Below are 24,318 nucleotides of genomic sequence, written 5' to 3' on the forward strand. Positions count from 1 at the left end.
CAATGCTTCATGAATAGACCCCTTTATCATTCCCATAATTGCTACAGGAACACGTGAAGCTACCGCAGAACTTCACGGATAATTGACTTGCCCAAAAATATTTAATGGCATTTACAAAGTCTGCCATGGTCGTGAATTGCGGTAACATATTCGCAGAAATCAACCAAATATTAGGAATATTCCTCGTACATACTGACATTGGTTACTATATAAGCCTGATAACGGCCACCGATAGGCGGCAGTGGCACTGCCACATGACATACAATTCACTTTGCTGCGCTCCGAAACAGGAAGTGTCTTACACACCGGAAGTGATGATGGCCGCAATGGTTACCATGGTGACGGGCACGCCGGTGGTGTTCTGACAGGTTGTGTCCTTAGTCCCTGCAGCGGCTGCAGCCCAGCTATGGGGGAGAGCGGAGATAATAATTCATACACTATCCGGCCTAACTTCCAGCACAAGTAAGTGTTCCAGCAGGTCACCCGCTATGTACAACGTATGTGGGGGACAGAGAGGGTTTTCTGCTTCATATACGGCTTTATTGTATATGGTTTCTGCAAATGCCAAATGTTGAAACACGGGTGTGCTACTACGGGTGACATTTTACGTATACCATTGAACGATCCCAAACACAAGACTGTCCCGTGTTAGCAGTAATATGCTGTGCCGGCACCTGCAGAGTGATGAGTCGCTCAGCCTTTACATTTTCTAGCTCAAGAAATCCGACTTTGCATGTGATTCTATCGTGTAAATGATTAAATGAAAAATTCCAAAGATCTGAATCCTTATAGTTGGTCATTCATGCCTAATGTAACAGACCCAGTGTTTCAGGGGGTTTACATACCTTACCCCGACGGGCCGGATGTCGGCTGTCAATATCCCGACAGCAGCATCCTGCCTGCCAGAATGCCGGCAGTGGGGTGAGCATTAGGAGTCCCCTTGTGAGCTCGCCGCGCTCGCCACACTGCAGACTCCCACAAGTGGGAATAGCCCTGCTGCGCCGGAATTCCAGCTTCCGGCATAGTGGGTTGTCTGGATTTCGGCATCAGTATCCTGAACGCAAGGATCCCAACAGCTGGCATTTTAACTGCATCCCTTTTAGGGACAGTAGGGAGGATGTATGTAGCCTCCTGATTGGTTGCTATGGGCAACTTCAGCAATTCTCCATTCTTTAAGGGACCCATGTAGCCTTAATTGCATATTCAGTGCTGTCTGATATTAACTCGTTGCAATATGCAATTGTACCAGCGATATGTATTATTGAGCACCCACAGGGTCAGGGGCTGCGAAAGAGGCCTTATACATCTTCCTCAATATACAGTATGACATGTGCATGCACTGCAGGAGACTCGTACTGGAACATTCACATAAGTACATTTAAAAGTATAATATGGTGTTATATATTAGGTCAAATTTATATAGTTATGAATAGAGTGGTTCTCAGTGAAGATAAGTTATAATGCTTTTTTATTGTTGTGTTAACAGAGTGATCCCAAAGTCACAGGTAAAATACCTGAGGTGCAGTGCTAACCTATAGTGCAAACTGTAGGTTACAGAGGAAGGTGGTACATATTTACAGGACATCAGACGTCCGCACCAGCCAGTGGAAGGACTTGGCCATTACTTATAAAGTACAGTGTGAGCATACCAGGATGTCCAGTTTTGCAGGGCAGAACAAAAATGTCAGGTGTAGAGGGTTCATATATTAAGATTTGTATGGTAGGAGACATGGCCACATTACTCAGAAGGATAGAATTTTATCCCAACGCTAGCTGCCAGAGTTCGAGCCTAGTCATATAATCAGGGCCGAATTAAGTCACATGGGCCTTACCCTGAAAATGTTGAATGGCCTATACTGAAAAGTGGAGGAGCTGTGACCAATGCTGTATGGGTGTGGTAAGAGCCACGTGGGCGTGTACATCCCTTTCACTTTCAATCCCACTATCTCACTAATATATAAAAATAAAAAAATTGCATACTTTTGTGAAAAGACTAGAAAAACAATTTTAGTACTTATAATTTATGGCTGACTTCGTGGCCAGCTAGGTACAGGTCATCTTCATGCTCAGAGCCGGCCTTAGGCATAGGCAAACTAGGCAATTGCCTAGGGCATTTGGTATGCTTAGGGGCACCAGCAGCTTCTGCTGATTAAAATGATATGCGGCATGCCTATATTCTGTATGTGACTGCGGCAGTATCTGCATGCGAAATGCTACGTTGCAGTGTATTCCTGGAAATCACTGTAATGTAGCATTTCATATGCAGATACAGCCGCAGTCGCACACAGAATATAGGCATGCTGCATATCATTTTAATCAGCAGAAGCTGCTTGTGCGACCTAGTCACATAGCAATGCAAATAAGATGCATTTTCATAAACAAAAGGCGCCCGACGTTAGCAGAGCTGCCAGCTGACTCATGCCAGGCATCTCCTGCAGAACTAGTGGCGGTGCTAGGGGGCACCAGCCAAAATGTTGCCTAGGGCATCATATTGGTTAGGGCCGGCTCTGTTCATGCTACCATGATGATGAGACTATTTTTATGTGGAGGTTATAGCTGGAGCTCCATCCGCCCCATTGTTAATCTGTCCCTGCATATACTTCTTATGCGGACCACATTATGCAGCGTATCTTCTGCATTTCTAGAGGTACTTTTCCAAATGTAAAACTCAATGTTCTTTAGGTGCGAATTCATAAAAAGAGGCTGACAAAAAAAAAAAAGACTTGTTTTATGGGAGGGTGATTCTAAAGTAGAATCTTCAGTGATGTTTACACAGTTGGGGGTATCCAATTAGCACCACGGCTAATTGGTTTGCCCCCAATAGCCGACACTTTATTCCCTGATGCCGGCACTTAGGCAGGCAGAGCCATATCCCAGATAAGTGACCATTTTTTACTTGAAAAATTATGCAGAAGTGCATAGTTTGGCTAAATTTCACGGATTCAATGCATTTTTGCTAGAAAAACTGTTTGTTTTTTTCATGTAAAGTAATTGGATGGTGGGGGGGGGGGGGGGGGAATCTGTGATTAAAGAAAGCAAATTGCAACAAAAAAACCCTGATTTTCACGGCTAATTGGATACCCCCAAGTGTATCTTTTGACATTTTTAATACATACTTCGCCAGTCTTCTAGGTTGCAAATACGACTCTCAAAAGATGACTGAGAGTGGTTATATGACATATATTCTAAAATTGTATTCTTAGAGGTTGGGTTTGGTGTTTTTTCTCATTTTCTAATTATACTAGATTTCCTTTCTTATTAGATTTAGAACTGCAATAGTAAAGGATTGCATTCAATCTGTGCTGAAGAAAGAACTCAAAAGTAAACAGTATATACCTGAAGAGATTCCACAATTGACCCGTTTTTTGTCAGAAACTATAAAAGATCAACTGAAAGGTAACAATAAGGGAAAAGCAGCATGTAATGTATTTTACCCGTAATTATACAATACACAATATTCTTTTATTTAAATATTTGCTTATAGTTTGTGTAACAATGAAGGTTTGAATATATGATGCTTAGTTGTAGATAATGTGATAATTTTCTTCTCACAGAATTGGGTTTCGATAGATACAAAATAGTGGTGCAAGTTGTGATTGGTGAACAAAGAGGAGAAGGCGTGAAGTAAGTAATGTCTATATGTTACGTGTCATAAAATTGTAGTGCTTAGTAGTAGAAAATTGTTAATAGATGTTGCACGTCAGTCATTATGGGATTTTGTCAGAATCATTCTATCATTATTTCTCTAACGTCCTAGTGGATGCTGGGGACTCCGTAAGGACCATGGGGAATAGACGGGCTCCGCAGGAGACTGGGCACTCTAAAGAAAGATTTAGTACTACCTGGTGTGCACTGGCTCCTCCCTCTATGCCCCTCCTCCAGACCTCAGTTAGAATCTGCGCCCGGCCAGAGCTGGGTGCTTTTAGTGAGCTCTCCTGAGCTTGCTAATAAGAAAGTATTTTAGTTAGGTTTTCTTATTTTCAGAGAGCTTCTGCTGGCAACAGACTCTCTGCTACGTGGGACTGAGGGGAGAGAAGCAAACCTACTAACTGCGGCTAGGTTGCGCTTCTTAGGCTACTGGACACCATTAGCTCCAGAGGGTTCGAACACAGGATCTTAACCTTGGTCGTCCGTTCCCGGAGCCGCGCCGCCGTCCCCCTCGCAGAGCCAGAAGTCAGAAGCCGGCAGAAGCAAGAAGACATCGAAATCGGCGGCAGAAGACTCCTGTCTTCACATGAGGTAGCGCACAGCACTGCAGCTGTGCGCCATTGCGCCCACACTACCCACACACTCCGGTCACTGTAGGGTGCAGGGCGCAGGGGGGGCGCCCTGGGTAGCAATTAGGATACCTCTTGGCAAAAAGACACATATATACAGCTGGGCACTGTATATATGTACGAGCCCCCGCCATTTTATTACACAGACCCGGGACAGAAGCCCGCCGCTGAGGGGGCGGGGCCTTCTTCCTCAGCACTAACCAGCGCCATTTTCTCTTCACAGCTCCGCTGAGAGGAAGCTCCCCAGGCTCTCCCCTGCAGTATCAAGGTAGAAAAAGGGTAAAAAGAGAGGGGGGGCACATAAATTTAGGCGCAAATTATCATAAACAGCAGCTACTGGGTAAACACTAAGTTACTGTGTAATCCCTGGGTTATATAGCGCTGGGGTGTGTGCTGGCATACTCTCTCTCTGTCTCCCCAAAAGGCCTTGTGGGGTCCTGTCCTCAATTAGAGCATTCCCTGTGTGTGTGTGTGCGGTGTGTCGGTACGTTTGTGTCGACATGTTTGACGAGGACGGTTACGTGGAGGCAGAACAAGTGAATGTGGTGTCGCCGCCGACGGCGCCGACACCTGATTGGATAGATATGTGGAAGGTGTTAAATGATAACGTAAGCTCCTTGCATAAAAGGTTGGATAATCAGTCAGGGTCTCAACCCGTGTCTGATTCTACAGCTCAGAGGCCGTCAGGGTCTCAAAAGCGCCCACTATCCCAGTTGGTTGACACAGATGTCGACATGGATTCTGACTCCAGTGTCGATGAGGATGAGGCAAAGTTGCAGCCTAAAATGACTAAAGCCATCCGATACATGATTATAGCAATGAAGGATGTATTGCACATATCGGAGGAAAACCCTGTCCCTGGCAAGAGGGTTTATATGTTTGGGGAGAAAAAGCAAGAAGTGACTTTTCCCCCTTCACATGAATTAAATGAGTTATGTGAAAAAGCGTGGGAAGTCTGTTTATACACATTCTGGTACTCTTCTGAGGCCAGCAATTGCTGCGGCCTGGATGTGTAGTGCTGTAGCAGCATGGACGGATACTCTGTCTGAGGAGTTAGATACCCTGGACAGGGAGACTATTTTACTGACCCTAGGACATATCAAAGACGCTGTCCTATATATGCGGGATGCCCAGAGGGACATTTGCCTGCTGGTCTCTAGAATAAACGCAATGTCGATTTCTGCCAGAAGGGTCTTATGGACTCTGCAATGGACATGTGATGCCGACTCTAAAAAACACGTGGAGGTGTTGCCTTATAAGGGTGAGGAATTGTTTGGGGACGGTCTCTCGGACCTAGTTTCCACGGCTACGGCTGGGAAGTCAAATTTCTTGCCATATATTCCCTCACAGCCAAAGAAAGCACCGTATTACCAAATGCAGTCCTTTCGTTCACAGAAAAGCAAGAAAGTCAGAGGTGCATCCTTTCTTGCCAGAGGCAGGGGTAGAAGAAAAAAGCTGCACCATGTAGCTAGTTCCCAGGAACAAAAGTCCTCCCCGGCTTCCACTAAACCCACCGCATGACGCTGGGGCTCCATAGCCGGAGCCAGGAGCGGTGGGGGCGCGTCTCCGAAATTTCAGCCACCAGTGGGTTTGCTCACGGGTGGATCCTTGGGCTATACAAATTGTGTCTCAAGGATACAAGCTGGAATTCGAGGTGACGCCCCCTCACCGTTACCTAAAATCGGCCTTGCCAGCTTCCCCCAGGAAAAGGGAGGTAGTGTTGGCAGCAATTCACAAGCTATATCTCCAGCAGGTGGTAGTGAAGGTACCCCTCCTTCAACAGGGAGGGGGTTACTATTCCACCATGTTTGTGGTACCGAAACCGGACGGTTCGGTCAGACCCATTTTGAATTTAAAATCCCTGAATATTTATCTGAAGAAATTCAAGTTCAAGATGGAATCGCTCAGGGCGGTCATTGCAAGCCTAGAGGAAGGGGATTTTATGGTGTCTCTGGACATCAAGGATGCGTACTTGCATGTCCCCATTTATCCACCTCATCAGGAGTACCTCAGGTTTGTGGTACAGGACTGTCATTACCAATTCCAGACGTTGCCGTTTGGCCTGTCCACGGCACCGAGAATATTTACCAAGGTGATGGCGGAAATGATGGTGCTCCTTCGGAAGCAAGGGGTTACAATTATCCCATACTTGGACGATCTCCTCATAAAGGCGAGGTCCAGGGAGCGGTTGCTGATCAGCATAGCACTCTCTCAGGAAGTGTTGCTACAGCACGGCTGGATTCTGAATATTCCAAAGTCGCAGCTGCTTCCTAGGACGCGTCTGCCCTTCCTGGGCATGATTCTGGACACAAACCAGAAAAAGGTGTTTCTCCCGGAGGAGAAGGCTCAGGAGCTCGTGACTCTGGTCAGAGGCCTCCTAAAACCAAAACAGGTATCGGTGCATCACTGCACGCGAGTCCTGGGAAAGATGGTGGCGTCATACGAAGCCATTCCTTTCGGCAGGTTCCATGCGAGTATCTTTCAGTGGGATCTGTTGGACAAGTGGTCCGGATCGCATCTTCAGATGCATCGGCTGATCACCCTGTCCCCCAGGGCCAGGGTGTCTCTTCTGTGGTGGCTGCAAAGTGCTCACCTCCTCGAGGGCCGCAGGTTCGGCATACAGGACTGGGTCCTGGTGACCACGGATGCAAGCCTCCGAGGATGGGGGGCAGTCACTCAAGGAAGAAACTTCCAGGGGCTGTGGTCAAGTCAGGAGACTTATCTGCACATCAATATCCTGGAACTAAGGGCCATATACAACGCCCTGAGTCAAGCGGAGCCTCTGCTTCGAAACCAACCAGTGCTGATTCAGTCAGACAACATCACTGCAGTGGCCCATGTAAACCGCCAGGGCGGCACAAGAAGCAGGGTGGCAATGGCAGAAGCCACCAGGATTCTTCGTTGGGTGGAGAATCACGTACTAGCACATGTCAGCAGTGTTCATTCCGGGAGTGGACAACTGGGAAGCAGACTTCCTCAGCAGGCACGACCTCCACCCGGGAGAGTGGGGACTTCATCAAGAAGTCTTCACGCAGATAGCAAATCGATGGGAACTGCCACAGGTGGACATGCTGGCGTCCCGTCTCAACAAAAAGCTAAAAAGGTATTGCGCCAGGTCAAGGGACCCTCAGGCGATGGCTGTGGACGCACTAGTAACACCGTGGGTGTTCCAGTCGGTCTATGTGTTTCCTCCTCTTCCTCTCATACCAAAGGTGCTGAGAATTGTAAGAAAAAGAGGAGTGAGAACAATACTCATTGTTCCGGATTGGCCAAGAAGGACTTGGTACCCGGAATTGCAAGAAATGCTCACAGAGGACCCATGGCCTCTGCCTCTCAGACAGGACCTGTTACAACAAGGGCCCTGTCTGTTCCAAAACTTACCGCGGCTGCGTTTAACGGCATGGCGGTTGAACGCCGGATCCTAGCGGAAAAAGGCATTCCGGATGAAGTTATTCCTACGCTGATAAAGGCTAGGAAGGACGTGACAGCAAAGCATTATCACCGTATACGAAAATATGTTGCTTGGTGTGAGGCCAGGAAGGCCCCTACAGAGGAATTCCAGCTGGGTCGATTCCTGCACTTCCTACAGTCAGGAGTGACTATGGGCCTAAAATTAGGGTCCATAAAGATCCAGATTTCGGCCCTATCCATTTTCTTCCAAAAAGAACTGGCTTCTCTGCCTGAGGTTCAGACGTTTGTTACGGGAGTGCTGCATATTCAGCCCCCTTTTGTGCCACCAGTGGCACCTTGGGATCTTAACGTGGTGTTGAGTTTCCTGAAATCCCACTGGTGTGAGCCACTTAAGACAGTGGAGCTAAAGTATCTCACGTGGAAAGTGGTCATGCTGTTGGCCTTAGCTTCGGCAAGGCGTGTGTCAGAATTGGCGGCTTTGTCATGTAAAAGCCCCTATCTGGATTTCCATATGGATAGGGCAGAATTGCGGACTCGTCCGCAATTTCTGCCAAAGGTGGTGTCATCCTTTCATTTGAACCAACCTATTGTGGTGCCTGCGGCTACTTGTGACTTGGAGGATTCCAAGTTGCTTGACGTAGTCCGGGCTTTGAAGATTTATGTGACCAGAACGGCTGGAGTCAGGAAGACTGACTCGCTGTTTGTCCTGTATGCATCCAACAAGCTGGGTGCTCCTGCTTCAAAGCAAACTATTGCTCGCTGGATCTGTGGCACGATTCAGCAGGCTCATTCTGCGGCTGGATTGCCGCATCCAAAATCAGTGAAAGCCCATTCCACAAGAAAGGTGGGCTCTTCTTGGGCGGCTGCCCGAGGGGTCTCGGCATTACAGCTTTGCCAAGCTGCTACTTGGTCGGGTTCAAACACATTTGCAAAGTTCTACAAGTTTGATATCCTGGCTGAGGAGGACCTTGAGTTTGCCCATTCGGTGCTGCAGAGTCATCCGCACTCTCCCGCCCGTTTGGGAGCTTTGGTATAATCCCCATGGTCCTTACGGAGTCCCCAGCATCCACTAGGACGTTAGAGAAAATAAGATTTTACTCACCGGTAAATCTATATCTCGTAGTCCGTAGTGGATGCTGGGCGCCCGTCCCAAGTGCGGACTTTCTGCAATACGTGTATATAGTTATTGCTTACTAAAGGGTTATGTTATGTGGCATCAGTTGAGTGATGCTTGTTTGTTGTTCATACTGTTAACTGGGTAAGTTTATCACGAGTTATACGGTGTGATTGGTGTGGCTGGTATGAGTCTTACCCTGGATTCCAAAATCCTTTCCTTGTAATGTCAGCTCTTCCAGGCACAGTTTCCTTAACTGAGGTCTGGAGGAGGGGCATAGAGGGAGGAGCCAGTGCACACCAGTAGTACTAAATCTTTCTTAGAGTGCCCAGTCTCCTGCGGAGCCCGTCTATTCCCCATGGTCCTTACGGAGTCCCGAGCATCCACTACGGACTACTAGAAATAGATTTACCGGTGAGTAAAATCTTATTTTTCCTTCCTTATTAAAAGAAATGCAACATCTGATGAGCATGTAAAAAGCAAAATAATTAACCAGTGATTTAATTAATAAATCTTAGTACTTATTTTATCCAACAAAATAAAATATAAACCAACAGTACTATATAAGTTAAACAAACAAGTAGCCAGGTAAGTCTCTGTAATCGGGTGCAATGTCAAAACCCGAACAAGTGTAAGTAACGTTCTTAAGTAGTTTTCGACCTTTTCCGGTCTTATGGTTATGTTAGTCCAAAGCCCAAAGGGGTAACGATGTAGCAAGTTTAATGTCCTGAGGGGGCATTCCGACCCGATCACACGCTGCGCTTCTTTGCAGCCGTGTGTTTGGGTCAGAACTGCGCATGCGTGGCGGCCGCATTGCGCTGGCGCATCATTGCTCGGCGACGGCCATCACCAGGCAGCGACGCCGCTAGCGAAGAAAGTAATCGCAGCGGCGACCGCAAGAAGATTGACAGGAGGAAGGCGGAACCAGGCGGCAACTCACGGTTTTCGGGGAGTGGTGAGTCCAACGCAGGCGTGTCCAGGCGTTTGGAGGGCGGATGTCTGACGTCAATTCCGGGACCTGCATCGCACAGGGTAAGTAACGCTTTCTCTGGTCTTCTTTTACAGGAAACTTTTTTAGCATAGCAGTGCTGCACAAGCATTCGCAGCCCTGCTATGCAAAAATACACTCCCCCATAGGCGGCGTCTAGTGATTGCACGAGCAGCAAAAAGTTGCTACGTGCGAACAACTCGGAATGACCCCCCCCCAAATCCAGACCATTTATATTTTTTTGGTAAAATTACATAGAATCCGTGAAAAGAGAGACCTGTGTGTTTTCGCGGTGCGTTAGGTAAAAAACTGCATGGTTATCAGGGATTTGATTTCACTTGCCTGAGGCAGGCATAACAAATCCCTGATCAGTGCCGGCTGCAGGGTTATTTGGTTAGCCCCAGTGAGGTTAATTAGCTACAGTAAATTACCTCAGCTAATTGAATATTGCCCCATGGCTCAGATGTGGTAACCATACATAAACACATTGTGCACTGAAGTTCAGACATTGTTCCTTTTTTGGGGACTAGGGGGAACAGTGAGTCCTGGCCTCCAAACATTGGTTCTTGTTACAAACAAGGCTCTTTAATTCGGCCCTGGTAACTAAAAACACACTTTAATGAACATATATGCCTGTTTGGAGTCAAAGAATAGACTGGTAATTCGCAAAAAGTAATGGTGGAACCCCATACAGTGCATCATCCCGCCACTTTGCTCCTGTAAAACCACACGCTTAACCAGTTTATTCTCTACCTGCAGAATGGCTGCCAGATGCTTCTGGGATGCTGATACTGATAACTATGCTGAAGATGTTTTCATGAATGTAAGCTTTATATGTCATAACTTCTCAGTTACAGCCATACATAAATAGATTCAATACGATGTAGCTACATAATGACATATATTATACTGCTGCAGACATGAAGAAAAAAAATCTGCAAAAATAAAATAATATACTTTTACTGTTATGGATTTAGACGTATTCAATTGAAGTCGAAAGCTGCCGTCTGTCGGAAAGACGGCAGTTTTCGACTTTTTTAGGTCAGAAGGGGTTCCGACCTATTCAATTTAACACCAAATTATTCGACAAGTCGCGGAATTCGACTTGTCGAAAAGCATGTGGATCGGCGGAATAGCTGCCAATCCGCGTGCTTGTGTCGAAAACGGTTTTGGCCTCCTTTTCGACCATCTCAATTCGACTTTAAAAAAAGTCAAAATGAGATGCGGGAGCAGAGACGGGGGAAAGGAGGACACGGGGGGGGGGGGGGAGACTGGGGGAGCCGCGGGCACACGGGAGAGAGCAGGAGACAGGTGGGGGAGAGCAGCGCTACAGCAGTGGGCAGCGTAGCCGGAGGATGTCACAGCCGCCGCTCACAGCAGCACCCACCCGGCACCAGCAAGCGAGACCTCGCTTGCTGGAGCCGGGTGACACTGCCGTGAGCGGCGGCTGTGACACATCCTCCGGCTATGCTGCTGTAGCGCTACTCTCCCCTGTCTGCCCGCGGCTCTCCCCCCACTCAGCTCCCGCATCTCAATTCGACTTTTTTTAAAGTCGAATTGAGATTGCATTGAATAGCCCAGGTCGGATCCATTCCGACAAATTAATGTCGGAATGGATCCGACTTCAATTGAATATACACCATAGAGTTATAGGACAAAAGGTAAAATGGTTCCAAACATGGAAGTACAATATCACACCATTCCGGTTAGTTACTTATTTAGGCAAATATATAACAAATGATATCCATAAAATAATTCTAGCTTTCTGATGTTCCTGTAATAGATTGAGTTACTGTGACTATGTTATACCACTGTTTGTAAACGTGTCTGTGAAAAACATTATTGTAAATGTTAATCTGATAATGCAACAAAAAATGTGGGTCTTGGAACTTGTATCCTTTTAAAAGCAAAGGCAATTGCAATTACAGATTAATAAAATACAGATATCGCTTTAAATATACAGTAAACCTATTAACATTATGACTCCAGCTAATAATGTTTATATCTATCACTAGAACTTAGGCTAATTATGCATTTTTATGGATGTATGGAAGGGCTCTTACATTTACAAGGATGCAAATTAAAACATCCATGACAAGCATTAGTCATAACACAGGAAATAATAAATATAAATAATAATAATAAATATAAATAATGCTTATAACTTACAATGCACACAGTTAAAAAACAAAAAAAACACATGCATTTATGCACTTGTGAAAGGACTGTCCATCTGATCATCACTTCCAGTCTCCAGTTGGAGTTGGTATAATTTCTAACAATTTACAAAGCACCAACATGTGACATTTTCTACATGGAAAAATAACTTGAAAGTAATCAGTAAAACAACACATTTAAAGACAAAAAAACATTGCATGTTTTTGTGGGCCGTTTTATTTACATATGCTGAAAGATTACTTGATTCATACAGATATTACAGTGCCCAGTACTCTCCCACACACACTTACCAATTCAATCTGAGGAAATCCCGGATAATAGGCATTTTTCCCAGGTCAGCAAGCCTGGGCTCTTGCTAGAGATAGCCGGACCAGCTATCCCACAAAAGGCAAGTATTTTATTTAATACAGGGACCAAAAAATGTGGGATTTAGAATTTTGGATAAGAGATACTCAACCTGTATAATATACAGTTTGCAGAGCCATAACTGTTACAATCTCTGATAACTCCTAGACCTCTCTACCAGGGCTGGTGGGAGCCCTCTTGGTGCCATCCCTCCTTCTTGCCATGTGTCCTGTGAGACGGGTAGGGGAAGGTATCAGTGCTGTGTATTTTCAAGCTGGGAGCATGGTGCTGTGCCATGAAGTCACAGTGCCACACTCCCAGCCTATAACTGACACTGAGGAACAGAAACTGGCAGCTAGATCTGTAAGAAGGCTGCATAGCCTACTTCAGTGAATATGAATTGAAATAATTACACCCCCATATCCCTATTATCTAATGGTAGAACTGGCCCTAGGGGTATATTTACTAAAGTACGGGTTTATACAAGTGGACCCATGGGGAGTGGGTGGCATATTTGCTAACCAAAATGCCACTGTGCTTCCCATTTACTGGAATTTTTAGAGAAAGATGGTACTCCAGGAGTGTTTTTTAATGATAGTAAAACAGTGCACTGGTTATGCTTATATACACACATAAAAAGTAGCAGGCAGTACACGGGCAGTTTAGCATTGGGTGTTTTCTCAGTTGTGTTGTATAAACTTTTAATTTATAAACAAATGGTCATATATAAGTACACTAAAACCACGGGATGCTCCACTTATTTAAGCACGTTTATAAAGCTAATACCGGTAAGTAAAGGGGTAAAACAGAGAGAATGGCACATAGACCTAGTAAACATTGTAGTTTATCATGTACTGTATATCATTTAGCTCTGTAATAACAAAATGTTGTTTTGTGATATATGTAATTCAGATAGATTTGAATGTTCAATAATGGGTTTAACCAATGCCCAACAAAAGATATTCTTTGAATATTGTCCCAGTGGAGTAAACAGCTACCAGTGACGGTGCAGTCAGTGTAGGTGGTGAAATACCTGTAACTGGACATCCTTGGCCTAGATACATAATATAGACACCGCAGTACTCGTTTTTACAGTGAAGTTTCTATAGTCTCTAAATTGACTATAGATATGTAGGTATAGATCATTTCTTCATAGATCATCTTCTTATACATATTAGATATTGCCCCATATAACTCTTTTCTTTTATCTTTTTAGGAATATCTTTTTTGTGTTGTTGCTGCATTTGGATGTTTCTACTATTAAGAAGACACGCAATTATTTACATGTGATATTACTACCTTACTGTCAGCACAAATATTATGATGCATTTTCTTCACACAATAAGAAATGCATAAATATATTGGTGTAAATAAATACATTGTTGTATCATTTTAATTAAATGTGTGAAAATATGTAATAAAAATACATTTATTTTCTGTATACAAATGTACATTTTCATTTTTGGTGTGGCACCATCGTTGATAAACTTGAAATATAAAATACTAATTGCAGATGACCACATTTACAAGCTCATCACTTTTGATATGATTCTGTGTCAAAACAAGCACTCGTTAGTCTGCTTTAATGATAGTAATAACACCAGACCATTTCCTAATCACTGGAAGACATTGTAACGCAGTAATAGAAAAAGCAACTCCAGAATTTGTTTGCCCCTTTGTGCTGCAGGTATGAAAAAAAACCATGCAGCTGTTTATAAATGTTGTACAATTATTAACCTGCAATGCGGTGTGACACAGTACAACACAGAGATGGGATGACTATGCTGAGTGGGGGGAAGATCTGTGGAGGAGGAGAACTCAATCAGGAGATCTTAAGTACCTAACACAAAGGCTATGATTCACAGGGCAAGGATTGCAACATCTTCAAATGTGCAGTTTCATGTTCTGGTTTGTTTTTGATTTATACTTTAGTATTCCTCTCAACTGGGACTGTCCTCTTCAGCACGGGTGGCACTGGATATGCCAGCTGTCGGTATCCCGGCGCTCAGCATACCGGTGCTAGGATCCCGACCGCCGGTATACCGGCAACTATTCTTCCTCTTAGGGTGTCCACGACACCCCTGGAGGGAGAATAATTAGCATGGCGCGCATAGAGCGCCATCGTGCCCGCAGCGAGCCCACAAGGGGCCCTTTTGCTCTCACCCCGCTACCAGCATTCCGGCTGTCGGGATCCCAACAGCCGGCAATTCTTAGTACACCCCTTGTGCACAGCCCACCTCATTGACTAGCCTTACCATTGCAGTCAGCTAGTTGGCCTCCCACCATTACCTGTAGTAATGATCAACATCTTCTGAAAGTTTGAAGAGGAGCTTTATATTCATGTAAATTATCATAACCACTTTCTGACAGCACTAGTTGTAGCAGATAACAATATTTTTCATTGTATGGTATCCAGTTTAAAAAGTAGCCCTTCTATGCCATAAAGTATGGGTTTTCAACCTGCGGCCCTCCAGCTGCTGTGGAACTACATGTCCCAGCGTGCCCTGCAACAGTTTTGCTTTTAAGGCATGCTAAACCTGAGGCTGGGCATGTTGGGATGTGTAGTTCCACAGCTGCAGGAGGGCTGCAGGTTGAAGACCCATGCCATAAAGGAACAATAATAAAATGGTAAAAGAAAAGTGACAAGACAATCTTTTGATACATTAAAGAAGAAAACAAAGGGAGTTGATATGTTTATTAAGACTAGGAATATGCAGACAGAGAGTCACCTACACTAGAGAAGAAAATATAGTAATGTATGTGCATATATATATATATATATATATATATATATATATATATACACACACACACATACTAGAGACAAGGTGCTAACTTTAACTCTCAAAATGAAAAGTAGATAAGTCAGTCTGCCTCGGGGCACTTGCAGGGATGCCCTGGGTTGGTCGTCCAGGTCCAGTTCAAATTATTTATGGTCAATGTAACAGGCAAAACCAGTGCTCGTGGCTTCCAATCATTAAATATGTGGACAAATAGAAGCAAATTCTACCCCTCCCACATAATTTACCCTAATGATGACATATGAACACAATTTACTTAATTTACATTCTTTTCTGAATTTCTCCAAGAAACTTGGCCTAGGGGTGCCGTGCTAAAATTCTAATAATCTAGGGTGCCGTGATTCAACAAAGTATGGGAACCGCTGGTGTAGATGATATTAATCCATTGGTGTGAAAAGAGCTAAAAGTATTGCTTATATCATCATTAACTAAACATTTTAACTGCTGCCATGTATAGTGGAGTGGCACTTATAGGTATGCCACGGGTTGATGGTCCAGGTCCAAATCATATTATTTATGGTCAACGTGATAGCAAAACCAGTGTCAGTGGCTGCCAAATATAAAATATGTGGGCAAACAAGTGATACCCTGTACACCACTACATAACTGAACCCTAGAATGACCAGTAAGTACAAATTATTTAATGTAATAATTGTTTATTTTTCAATAAGAAACATTGGGCCTTGGGGTGCCATGAAAAAAATGAAGATACTGTAGGGCAGTGGATCCCCTCGGCGTTCCTCAAGTACCCCCAACAGTTCATATTTTCCAGGTCTCCTCACAGGATTGCAAGTGAAATAATTTGCTCCACCTGTGAGTCTTTTAAAATGTGTCACTGAGTAATGAATACACCTGTTCAACTACTAGGTGACCTGAAAGCATGAACTGTTGGGGGTACTTGAGGACCGAGGTTGGGAACCACTGCTGTAGGGTGAAGTGATTCAAGAACGTTTGGTAACCACTGGACTCTGGGAAAGGCCCATATATAATAGTCTGTGAGATTTCAGTGATATAGTGACTATACCAAATCTCCACTTTAAGGGGGGAATTCAAATGTTTGAAAAGTCGGTTTGGTGTCTGTTTTTTTCCTGTCTATTAGATAGGAAAAAACAGACACCCAACTGACTTATTAAACATTTGAATTCCCCTCTAAATGTAGTAGCTATATCACTGAAACTCCATGCTCCCTAAAAGTAGCAGACTCTTATGGTGCGTACACGGTGCGATTTCGGATTATGGCCGATATCAGCTAGAAACTGCCCGGAGGCATGAGCCTCCGATCTAGTCAATATCGACCCTGCCTGTACGGTATTTTTCCTTACGATGCCCATCCCGCGGGTGCGCGCATCGACATCGCAAGAGCATACACATGGTGCGATTTGCACTAACTTTTCTTACGATTTTGACTGTAAAGTAAAAATCGTAAGGACAAATCACACCGTGTGTATGGGGCTTAAGATCTGGACCAAAGTGTTGCCCAGGGGTTTTCGACTACATTCATCAAGTACCGCAAACAAGTCATGTTTTCAGGATTTCTTTAATTGTGCACCAGTGGATTAATTATTTTGCTTGGTCAGTAATTATCTCACCTGTTTCCACAAACAGAAAAACTGAAAACATGACCTGTTGAGGTGCTTAAGAAAAGGAGTTGAAAATCACTATTGTAGCCAATGGTGAAGGCTCAAATGAGTGCCTGATACCTTGGGGATTAGCCATGTTGATTGTTTTGTTTAATGACTCAGATAGTAATACTGCAATTTACACGACTAAGAATTTATTTTTGACATTGATGCAAACATTTGTAGCAGCATAGATACCCCATAAATAGAACAAATATGTGATGTTTTAGATAAAAGAGGAATCTACTGCATATTTCTGCTGCGGGGTACACTGGGCTCCACAAGGATAGACATAGGGGTGTAGAGTAGGATCTTGATCCGAAGCACCAACAGGCTCAAAAGCTTTGATGCATAGCGCCGCCTCCTATATCACCCCACCTCCGTGCACAGGAGCTCAGTTTGTAGTTGGTGCTTGCAGTGCAAGCATGTGACAGGAAGAGCTGCTCACCGCAGCTCTAGAAAAAGCTTTTTCTGAGAAAAAAAGAAGACTACAAGGGCTGCAGCAGAGGCACAGACTGTGCTGGATGTCAGTAGACATTGCTTGCTGCAGCTCCAGCTCTCCCCAGCGGCGCTGTACACTCCTGAGCTCTGGTTGCCGGGTACCTACAGCGGAGGCTTCGGTTTTCTTCACGTTAGACACACACGGCTGGGGCTCTCCAGGATCGCGTGGCCGCGCTTCGGGAGGTGGTAAGTGGGTCCGGCTTGCGGGACCCAGCGATCCGGCGCGGTCAGTGGGAGGCGGGCCACGCGCGCTGGCGGTGGACACTGTGGCAGTACAGGCGATCGCAGTAGATCACCAGGGCATGGGCGCAGGTCAGGTTTTCTCTCTAAACCAATTCTTATATCGCCCACAGTACCCGGTGGTTTTGCCAGCAGAGGGGATAAGGCTTAGACCTGAAGCCCCTCCCCCAGCCCCAGGGTGCCATTTCTAGCAAGTGTTCCCGCCCTGGAGCTGCATATCTGTCTTTTCCTCACTCCCTGTCAGTGTCTGCGGCGCCATTATACCTCAGCTCACTGTTCCTGGGACTGCTTGGGCAAATCCTCCTATGTAAAGCCGCCTGGTTGTCAGCACTGTGCCTTTACATAACACTTAAGTATTCTACCTGCCTTTTTAGACAGTGATAGTTAAGAAAGAGTGCATTTAGTCAGGGGTTTATAGTACAATTACCCTGTGATATACATCCAGTTCTTACTCTGTACTGTTATATTTATTGTTATATAGCTGTGTAAGCTGGTCCAGTGCAGTATTATTGTCAGTAATAACCTCTGCATTGTACAAACTGTGACTTTCTGTGTGTGCATTTGATAGCTGAGTGGTGTCCATTTCGTGTCTTTAACTCAACCTGCTATCCCTATATTCCATAACCTGAGGGGGCTTGGTGCGTCAGGTGTTATCTAATATAGGATTTTCACAAAGATATACTGTATTACGTATTTTTCTCTGTGATTTAGTCACCATATCTCTCCTTTATGTTTGCTAGTGCTGACTACACTGCGCAGGGGTTTGGGTTCAGAGGTATAGTGCTGCTGATAATTGTACTGTGTTAACCTCATACTGCAAGTTATATCATGTCTGCTTCTGAGGGTAACGGTTCTGGGGCTGAACACACTGCCGGTGTTGCGGACGCCACGGGGCCATATGAGGAGAATATAGCAGCTGTGGGCTCTGGTTCTGGGGGCTCCTTGCCCCCCCAGTGGGACTGTGGCAATGGAGGCACATACTGACCCACCGTGGGCTGCTTTTTCCATGCTTCTGCATACGCTAGTTCATAAACTAACTCCCTATGGGACCCCCAATGCCGGTACAACCGTATGTGGTCCCTGCAGCTAACCCACCGTGGGCGGACTATTTATCTGCTCAATTGAAGAAGTTGAACCAGTCCTTGACTACTAAAAAGTCTGACCAACGCTCGCCTAAGTCCAAGAGGTCCTCTAGACGAGCACTTATCTCCTCACAATCCACTGCTGTCACTGACACCTCGTCTGATGAAGACGGCACATTTACTGACCCCTCAGGTTCTGACTCAGATACGGCTGATGGGGAGGGTAGTTCACATGTGGATGTTCCTGATCTTTTGGAGGCTATTAAGTTAATTCTGCAGATTACGGATGATCCCGAGCCATCCGTCCCTCCTAAGAAACCAGATAGATTCAAGCGTCAGAAGGTGGTTAAGCAAGTTTTACCTCACTCTGACAACCTAGTGGATATACGTCAGGAACCCTGGGAAAACCCGGGTACGAAGTTTGTGCATTTAAAAGAAGATGCTGGCTCGCTATCCCCTCGCGCCAGAGCTGTCTAAAAATTGGGAAACGCCTCCTCCAGTAGACTCACATGTGGCTAGGATGGTGGTTTCCTCAGCTCTACTTGTCACTACCGTCACGTCTCTAAAAGAGCCTACGGATAAATGTGTGAAGGGTTGTCTGAAAGCGATTTACACCCTCACGGGTGCTGCACAAAGGCCCACTATTGCAGCTACATGGGCTGCAGAGGCTATTGAAGCATGGGCCTTGGAGTTAGAAGCTGAAATCTCTTCTGACCATGCTAGACAATGCTTGTCATATATTGTCACAGCTTCTCGATATATTAAAGAGGCGGCTTCTGATGCCGGTATCCTAGCAGCCAAGGCCTCTACTACGTCAGTCCTGGCTCGCCGGATATTGTGGCTGATATCCTGGTCTGTGGATCTGGTCTCTAGAAAAACCCTGGAGGTACTCCCTTTCAAGGGTGATATTCTGTTTGGGGAGGACTTAAATAAGATTGTGGCTGACTTGGCTACTGCCAAAACTGCCTGTCTGCCTAATACCGCACCTTCTGTGTCGAAGGCTAAAGGTACGTCCTTTCGTCCTTTAGGTAAAGCAAAAGGTCAGGCGTACCATAAGCAGGCCCGCACTTCCAAACCTGGTAAGCCGAAGCCCAAAAGAGCCTGGGCTGCCCGTCAGCCAGCTGCCAAGACCGATAAGCCTGCCGCATGACGGGGCGGGCCTCCCCCTGGGGGATCCCAGGGTGGGGGGCCGGCTTCTAGGGTATACCCAGGAATGGTTGAAGACCACTTCAGATGCCTGGGTACGGGAAGTCGTCACTCGAGGTTACGCCATAGCCTTCAAATACCGACCCCCTCATCGATTTTGCCAGACAGACGTCCCTTTGGACCAGACAAAGGCAAAAACTCTACACTCGGTGGTACAGACCCTCCTGGATACAGGAGTCGTAGTACAGGTGCCTCTTGCTCAGAGGGGCCGGGGGTACTATTCTCCGCTGTTTCTAGTCCCGAAACCGAATGGGTCCTCCCGGCCCATTCACAACCTCAAGGCATTGAACAGGTTTGTGAAGGTTTCCAAGTTCCGTATGGAAACCCTTCGCTCTATAGTTCTGGCCTTGGAACCTGGGGATTACATGGTCTCCCTGGATATACAGGATGCTTACCTGCATATTCCTATTGCAGTGTCACATCAAAAATACCTGAGGTTCGCTATTGGCAACCTACATTATTAGTTTCGGGCGTTACCTTTTGGTTTAACAGCGGCTCCGCGAGTCTTCACCAAAGTTATGGCGGTGATGACGGTCGTACTCCGCCGTCAAGGGGTCAGGATACTGCCGTATCTGGACGACTTGTTAATCCTGGCAAATTCCCCAGATCTTCTCCTGCATCATCTGGATATGACGGTCCGGTTTCTACAAGCCCACGGGTGGCTCATCAACTGGAAGAAATCCTCCCTGGTCCCTGCTCAGAGCATGGTGCACCTGGGAGCGTTGTTGGACACTCACAACCAGAGGTTGTTCTTGTCTCAGGAGAAAGTCCTGAAGATTCAGGACAGGATTCGTTGCTTCCTTTCTCGTCCGCAAGTGTCGATACATTCGGCAATGCAGGTGCTGGGCCTAATGGTATCAGCATTCGACATGGTGGAGTATGCTCAATTCCATTCTCGCCCCCTCCAGAGGCTGATTCTAGCCAAGTGGGACGGCCTGCCTCACCGGTTCAGATCTCAAATGATCTTCTTGACTTCGGAGGTCCGTCTGTCACTACACTGGTGGCTCCGGGACCAACAATTGTGCAGGGGTCGTCCCTTCTGTATATCCAACTGGGTCCTGTTGACGACAGATGCCAGTCTAAGAGGTTGGGGCGCGGTGCTTGAGCAACACTCCCTTCAGGGTTGGTGGACCAAGGAGGAATCTCTCCTCTCGATCAACATTCTGGAATTGCGGGTGGTCTTCAATGCGTTGAACCTGGCCCAGCATTTAATTCAAAACCGTCCTGTTCAAGTACAGTCGTACAACGCCACCACAGTGGCTTAAATAAATCATCAAGGCGGCACTCGAAGCCGTTTGGCAATGAAGGAAGTCTCACGGATTCTACAGTGGGCAGAACGCCATTTACCGGCCATATCGGCAATATTCATTCCGGGAGTCCTGAATTGGGAAGCGGACTTTCTCAGTCGTCAGGACATGCATGCCGGCGAGTGGGGACTCCATCCAGAAGTGTTTCAACTCATAGTGGAAAGGTGGGGCCTTCCAGACGTAGATCTGATGGCGTCTCGACAGAATCACAAAGTTCCGGTCTTCGGAGCAAGGACAAGGGATCCTTAAGCAGCATTCGTGGATGCGCTGGCGGTACCGTGGAGGTTTCGGCTGCCGTACGTGTTCCCTCCAGTGTCACTCCTGCCCAGGGTAATTCGGAAGTTCAAGCAAGAAAAAGGAATTCTGCTTCTCATAGCTCCAGCGTGGCCCAGGCGGCACTGGTTCTCAGACCTGCAAGGCCTATCGTCAGAGCGTCCAATTTTACTTCCACAACGCCCAGACCTCCTCGTTCAGGGCCCCTGTGTCTACAAGGACCTAGCCCGGCTGTCTTTGAAGGCGTGGCTCTTGAAGCTCCCGTCTTAAGGGCTAAAGGGTTTTCTGAGGCGGTCATTCAAACTATGTTACGGCCCGGAAACCAGCTTCGGCTCGGATTTACTATAGGGTCTGGCATTCTTACTTTGTTTGGGGCGCATCTAACGATTATGACGCTTCCAAGTTTAGTATAGCCAAGTTGTTGGCTTTTCTTCAGCAGGGCCTGGACTTAGGCCTGCGTCTTGCCTCCCTCAAGGTTCAAATATCTGCCTTGTCGGTGTGGTTTCCGAGAAAAATTGCGACCTTACCTGATGGGCATACCTTTACTCAGGGCGGGTTGCATATCCAACCGCCCTATGTCCCGCCTGTGGCTCCTTGGGACTTGTCGGTGGTTTTGGAGGCGTTACAAGAGTCAACGTTTGAACCTCTTGGTTTAGCTGACCTTAAGTGGCTTTCCCTTAAGGTGGTGTTTCTGCTGGCTATTGCTTCAGCTAGAAGAGTGTCGGATTTGGGTGCCTTGTCCTGTAGTTCCCCATATCTGATATTTCACCGTGACCGGGCGGTTCTTAGGACTCGTCCCGGCTATCTACCTAAGGTGGTTTCTTCGTTCCACCTTAATCAGGAGATTGTAGCTCTGGCACTTGTTTCTCCTGATCTGTCTCCCAAAGAGCGGTCTTTGGATGTGGTACGGGCTCTCCGTATCTATGTGAAGAGAACTGCTCCTATTAGGAAATCTGATTCTTTTTGTTGTGTTTGGGTTTCTCAAACGGGGTTGGCCTGCTCACAAGCAAACTCTGGCCAGCTGGATTAGAATGGTGATTGCACATGCTTATGTGAAGGCTGGTCTCTCTGCTCCTGATAACATTATGGCCCATTCTACTCTGTCTGTTGGACCTTCTTGGGCGGCCCAACGTGGTGCGACCCTTGAACAATTGTGCAAGGCGGCTACGTGGTCCTCTGTGAACACGTTCATAAGGTGCTATGCCTTCGATACGGCCGCTTCCCAGGATGCTTCCTTTGGACGCAGGGATCTTGTGCCCGCTACAGTGCGTCCCCTCCCATAAGGAACTGCTTTAGGACATCCCCTATGTCTATCCTTGTGGAGCCCAGTGTACCCCGCAGCAGAAAACGAGTTTTATGGTAAGAACTTACCTTTGTTAAAGCTCTTTCTGTGAGGTACACTGGGCTCCACAAGGCGCCCACCCTGACGCATTTAGCTTCTTTGGGTTGGTATGGCATTAGCCGCTGACACTTCTCCTGTCGGGAGAGTGTGGTGTTTGTGGCAACTGGCAGTTGTTGTCTCTTTTACTTGCTACTGCATTGGGCTGGTTAACAAAACAGCTCCTGTGCACGGAGGCAGGGTGATATAGGAGGCGGCGCTATGCATCTTGGGAAGAAGGTCAAAGCTTTTGAGCCTGTTGGTGCTTCGGATCAAGATCCTACTCTACACCCCTATGTCTATCCTTGTGGAGCCCAGTGTACCTCGCAGAAAGAGCTTTAACAAAGGTAAGTTCTTACCATAAAACTCGTTATTCCAATGTTTGTTTTCCCCTTCAGGAGATTCCTCCGAGGGGAGATGCAAATGATCGATGATGGGGACGGGATCGGGTGCTTCTCTTCATTAGGCCCAATCCTCTCTACATGGACTTGCATCACGTTATTATGAATCTCCTTATATTAGCCGTGCCACCACCTCATGGTCCTGTGATTTGCAGCATTAGGCCATCCTATCCTCCCCATTTCAATAGGAAGTTGGTGGGATTCAGGAGGGTCACTCTTACGGGAATAAGTGGGACTACGAAACTTCAGAAGTCTCCCAGATGAGGGTAATATGATTTGCTGAAATAAGACATCTGAATTGAACGACATAATACAGATGAAAGAGACCTTGGAGCAATAGTTCAGGTAGATTGAAGTAGGGATGACCATCTGACATCTTTCAGAGGTGATGTGCTAAAAGTTTGTAAGTATTGCCTTGACTCCGCAGCATTTGATGCCTTCATGTTTAGATATTTCTGGACAGCAAGAAATTGTCAGTGGAAATTCTCATACTTGGACATGTAAATCATTGCCAGCATTTTAAATACATTTTTGGTTACACATTACAACCCAGAAGTGGCATCAGTGCACACTACATGCAATACTGCTTTGGTGGCTTTGGAGCAATAACATCACCATCATGTCATGTTCACTGAATTTTTGTCATTTTTTTTTTACATTATAAATCATATGTGCCAACTTTTCATTGCTTCCTTCCAAGAGGTGATAAGGGGAAGAATGAAAATAAAAGGCTGGCATGTCTTCATGTGATTTGCTTCATCATGTCTCATCCTTGCCACCCTAGCAGAAAGGTAAGCCAAATTAGGGCACAATTGCCTGCTCTTTCGGGAATCCTGGAGATCTTCCCTTAAATTGTGAGCATACCGAACAATGGAATAGCTGTATAAAGCAGTCATAGGAGTGGAGAAGTCTACAAGAGGAAAAGTGTACCATGGCAACCAATCAGCTTTCAAGTAACCATATATCAAGCGCAGTCTATAACATGCCTAGCAGCTGATTAGTTGCAATGGCACACCTCTCCACTAGCAGACTGCTCCACTCTTATCACAGCATCATACATCTACACTAATATGATAAATCGTGTATTTACAGTATGTTTTAATATTCCTCTTCAAACAAGCCTACAGTAAAGTTATGATAAAAACATAGTTGCCCACTCTCCTGGAATATTAGGAAACTTCCTGGACCCCGGGAATG

At 46.0% G+C, this 24,318-nt stretch overlaps 1 protein-coding gene across 1 annotated transcript; it reads left to right on the top strand.

Moving 5' to 3' along the window:
- The first annotated feature begins 228 nt into the window (after positions 1-228).
- On the top strand, positions 229-13,705 carry DYNLT2B (dynein light chain Tctex-type 2B). The gene is made up of 5 exons (XM_063916507.1): positions 229-462; positions 3,263-3,396; positions 3,555-3,624; positions 10,550-10,613; positions 13,530-13,705. The coding sequence occupies exons 1-5, from the start codon at positions 407-409 to the stop codon at positions 13,575-13,577; spliced, it is 372 nt and encodes a 123-aa protein (XP_063772577.1). The 5' UTR covers positions 229-406; the 3' UTR covers positions 13,578-13,705.
- The last annotated feature ends 10,613 nt before the right edge of the window (positions 13,706-24,318 follow it).

The sequence above is a fragment of the Pseudophryne corroboree genome, chromosome 4 (genome assembly GCF_028390025.1).
Source record: "Pseudophryne corroboree isolate aPseCor3 chromosome 4, aPseCor3.hap2, whole genome shotgun sequence".
NCBI classification, from domain to species: Eukaryota; Metazoa; Chordata; class Amphibia; order Anura; family Myobatrachidae; genus Pseudophryne; species Pseudophryne corroboree.

Coding starts and splice junctions, on each gene's coding strand:
- DYNLT2B (XM_063916507.1), top strand. CDS start 407: ATGGGGGAGAGCGGAGATAATAATTCATACACTATCCGGCCTAACTTC. Junction 3,625..10,549: donor CAAAGAGGAGAAGGCGTGAA/GTAAGTAATGTC, acceptor CTCTACCTGCAG/AATGGCTGCCAGATGCTTCT. Junction 10,614..13,529: donor CTGAAGATGTTTTCATGAAT/GTAAGCTTTATA, acceptor TTATCTTTTTAG/GAATATCTTTTTTGTGTTGT.